At 41.6% G+C, this 3,848-nt stretch overlaps 1 protein-coding gene across 1 annotated transcript in view; it reads right to left on the bottom strand.

Moving 5' to 3' along the window:
* Positions 1-3,848, bottom strand: part of LOC103394022 (MAP7 domain-containing protein 1) — a 41,313-nt gene that overhangs the window by 23,559 nt on the left and 13,906 nt on the right. The window contains exons 3-5 of the mRNA XM_025065233.1: positions 3,692-3,760; positions 3,449-3,469; positions 298-461 (exon numbers count right to left, since the gene is read on the bottom strand). Coding sequence (XP_024921001.1) covers positions 298-461; positions 3,449-3,469; positions 3,692-3,760 — 254 coding nt within the window. The remainder of the gene's footprint in view (positions 1-297; positions 462-3,448; positions 3,470-3,691; positions 3,761-3,848) is intronic.

The following is a 3,848-nucleotide window of genomic DNA, read 5'->3' on the forward strand; positions in this document are numbered from 1 at the left end:
GAAACTGAGAATCGAGATGGAGGAAAAAAAAAACGGCTCGATGGGAATTTGGCCTCGGAGTCGATGCTGAAGACGGAACTTCATTTCAGTGACACAGGCAGTTTTCCAGAGGTCAAAAAAATACTGAGGTTTGAACAAGTGTTGGATTTTCCACCCTCACTCCAATAACTGCTGACTATTCTGGGCTGACGCTCACGCGCCTTTGTCTGGAAATGGAAAAAAATCTGTCTGTTCTCAATCACATGAGTCCAGTGCTGATACTCAGAAGGTTCTGGAAGGAAGTTTGTTTCTTCTCACCTTGTTCTTCTCTAGTTTCTGTCTCTGCTTCTCCTCCAGCAGTGATCGACGTCTCTCGGCCTTCAGCCGCTGCTCCTCCAGTTTTCTCCTCCGCTGCTCCAGCTGACTCTCCCTCAGACGACGGGCCTTCTCCTCCTTCTCCAGCCACTGGGCTTTCTTTGCCGCTGGGAGGGGGGATGAGGTGGGGACGAGAAAGACACAGTGAGAGATGATTCAAAAAGTGTCACAAGTTAAATATTATTGCAGTGAATTTAAATTTCTAGATGTAAGAGATTAAAACAGGGGGCACTAACTTTTTTATACAAAAATATAGCCATAAATTAACAACCCAAAAAATATTAAAATGACATAAATGAGAAAAACAATATTGCCCAGAAAATACAGCAAAATATGTAAAAGTTTGTTAAGATCAGCTAGCTTAAATGAAGGACAAAAACATAGCTTAGCTTGTTGTTAGCCAAAAATGAACAAAAGCTAACACAAATACCTGGCACAGTGGCTTGGATAATGCAAAATATGTAAAAAAAAAAAAAAGTTAGATAAATAATAATGCTAGTTTATTAAACTAAAAAACAAAATAAAAATGTCAAATATATGTTAGTTAGCTGTTCACACACCAACCAATCAGTGAGCAGCATCCCTGCAGAACAACTACGATACAAATGGTACAAAGAGGCGTAAAGTCAAACATAACCACCGAGGAAAACATTAAATAAATATTGACTTTTTGACCACATTTCTCTCCTCAAAGCTAATTAGTAAATAATCACTGAAACCTCTCCACCACACAGAGCCGAACAGATGGAAGCCTGTTAGCATGTAACGCTGTCGTTTTCTGCTAACAGTAAACAAGCAGAAGTTTCCAACTGTGTCTTTACAGCAGCCTCCAGCAGATCAGAGTCTGAGTCTGAGTCTCGGCTCATTTCTCCTCACAAACAATTAAACAACCATCATTCACATTAAACTGCCGTGGTGACGACTCGGATCAGATTTCATTTTCACCAGCTTCATTCCACAACGTCGGTGCGTTCTCTCTTTGGGTTTAAACTGCGGGAGGCTGAGCGCCGAGGACGACACGAGGGGATTAAACCGACTACAATGGAATGAAAAAGTCTTAGCGTCATCTGCTGTGAGTTAGGCAGCATTAGAGGAACACGGCCGTGGAATAGAGCCGTTCTGCCAGGATGTGAGAGCAGACTTTTGTATTTTAGGCCAGTATTCTGCAGCTTAGCTTCACTAATGAGCCACAGAGCAGCGCCACAACAGCGTGAGCCTGCGTTTGCCGTCACTCCTCCCTGAATCCAATACCTCTGGAATAATTCAATTATGGCCGACAGACTGAAGAATGAGACTCCACACTCTCTATTGTGTGTGTTTTTTTTTACCTCGTGGAGACACTGAATACTTGTGTGTGCAAAGCTGCCGTTGCATAAGGGTGGGATTGAATTCTTCACAGTACGATCTGATTTATTGGCCGTTTAAAGGATGAACATGCAGTTATTACAGGCACTAAAAGTAGACGTGGTACAGCCTGTACTGCTGTTCCAAATATTTAATAACTACTTGTCCGTATGTCTCTTAATAGGTATTTTTACACAGCAAAAAACTGTAAAACTGCCTCTCCTTTTTGTATCCAAATGCTAATAACAGCAAAAATGTGCAGACTTATTATTTTTTGTAAATAACCTGACAGTAAAGGGCATTGTTTTTGCAGAAAGAAACAAACAAAAAGAATCAAAGAAAAGGTCAGAAAGGTCAAAGGGCAAAAACCTGGCAATGAGCATCTATTTTTGGGGAAATAATCATAAAAAGATTAGGGGATAAAATAAGGTGAAAAACGATAAATAAAGTTGGAAAAAAACAGGCTAATAGCAAAAGTAAATTAGCGAATAGATTGTGAGGAAATAAAAATTAGAGCAAAAAGAAGCAAAAACAGCAGTGAACAAGACAAAATAATTACATGGAAAGAAATGGAAGAAAAAAGTGCAAAAATGAAAAAAAAAGTATGTTGGTGAAGACAGACACTTGAATCCACTTTTAACGCTCAAATATTTCAGCCTTGTTCAGGAAGAATGCTAAACTTTAAAGGTTTTTCAAGTGGTCGTCACCATTTCCTGACTTCACTCTCTTGATTCTCTGGATTGGATAAAACTACGCTGCAGCGTGTAATCGACCATTACAGTCAACTGTATCAAACTGATCTCAGAGCAGCTGAGGCTAAAGCTAGCCTCGGGTGTCGTCTGTGGAAGGAGCAGCAGATTCACATCCAGCTGCAGCCGTGGCTGTAGCATGACTGCATTAGCCTCGCTAATGAAGGCAGTAATTAACGCTAATCTGTCTGAAAGTCCTGCTCTCACGTCACGCTAACGACGCCCTCATTTTCATGCTCTGGGGGACGTCTCTGGGGGACGTCTCTGGGGGACGTCTCTGCAGGAAAACGTCCACTAAGATCAACTTCCTGGCAGTCGTCCCACAGAGAGAATCCTGAACTTTGTTTCTGGAAACTACAGAAAAAGTCTTTTATGACTTTGGGCTACAACAATATTTTCACAAGATGGCGCATTTTACTGCAGCCATTAAGTAGAAACCATGATTACAGGTTTGGGATTTGGAGGAGATTTAACGTAAAAATGATGTTAATCTTGAGCTGAGCAGAAAAGTGGAATAAATGAAGGTTCATGGAGTTCAGGGGTTTAGCAGAAAAGTGGAATAAATGAAGGTTCGTGGAGTTCAGGGGTTTTGAAGGATGCGTGAAAGAGAAGTGATACAGACGTCAGCTAGGTTCTTCACAGACATCTTGGGTGGTTTTAGACCCTCGGTGGGCTTTACCGACTCTATCGAGTTAGGAAAGTCTGGATCATCTGATCATCTTCTCCTGAATTTGCCAGATTATAAACCAGGTAAACATGGCCGTTTATCAGACCTCGGGAGTTACAAGATGCTAACAAATGCTAACAATCCTCTGTGGTCTTCATAACTGCTGCTGATTTTCAAATGTGTTACTTCATTTCATTTGTTAAAACAATAATACACATATATTAATGAAGGATTAATGGAGGATCACATGACAAATGGTTTTGGCTGCAGGGGAATGAGAAGCTGTGGGATGGTCCCTCAGTGACGTGACCTTGTCCAAACGGAGCCCTCTTACCTTGCAGCTGAGTTTGCTGTTCTGAGAGCCATGCAAGGAGAAACAATGACAGACGTCAATAACGTACAGTCAGGTCAGAGAGAGAGACACACACAGACAGAGAGAGAGGCAGAGAGAGAGAGAGGGGGAGCTGACACAGAGTTAAACACAGTAGAGTAGACGTTAGTATCAGTTCAAACATGCAGGTTGTCAATAGTGTTAGAAATACAAAGACACTCAGATCACTGCGTGGGCATCTCTCACCGATATATCTGGCTCGCTCCTCTCTCCGCTCCTTGGCCAGTTTCTGTCGCTGTTCTGAGCTCATGGAATCTGGAAAAACAAAAAATAAAACACATACAGAGATTTGAGCTACGAATAAAAAGCAGTTCCTGCTCCAGACGTTTTCTCCAAAATAAGA

This window comes from Cynoglossus semilaevis, chromosome 18 (genome assembly GCF_000523025.1).
Source record: "Cynoglossus semilaevis isolate Cse_v1.0 chromosome 18, Cse_v1.0, whole genome shotgun sequence".
Lineage (NCBI taxonomy): Eukaryota > Metazoa > Chordata > Actinopteri > Pleuronectiformes > Cynoglossidae > Cynoglossus > Cynoglossus semilaevis.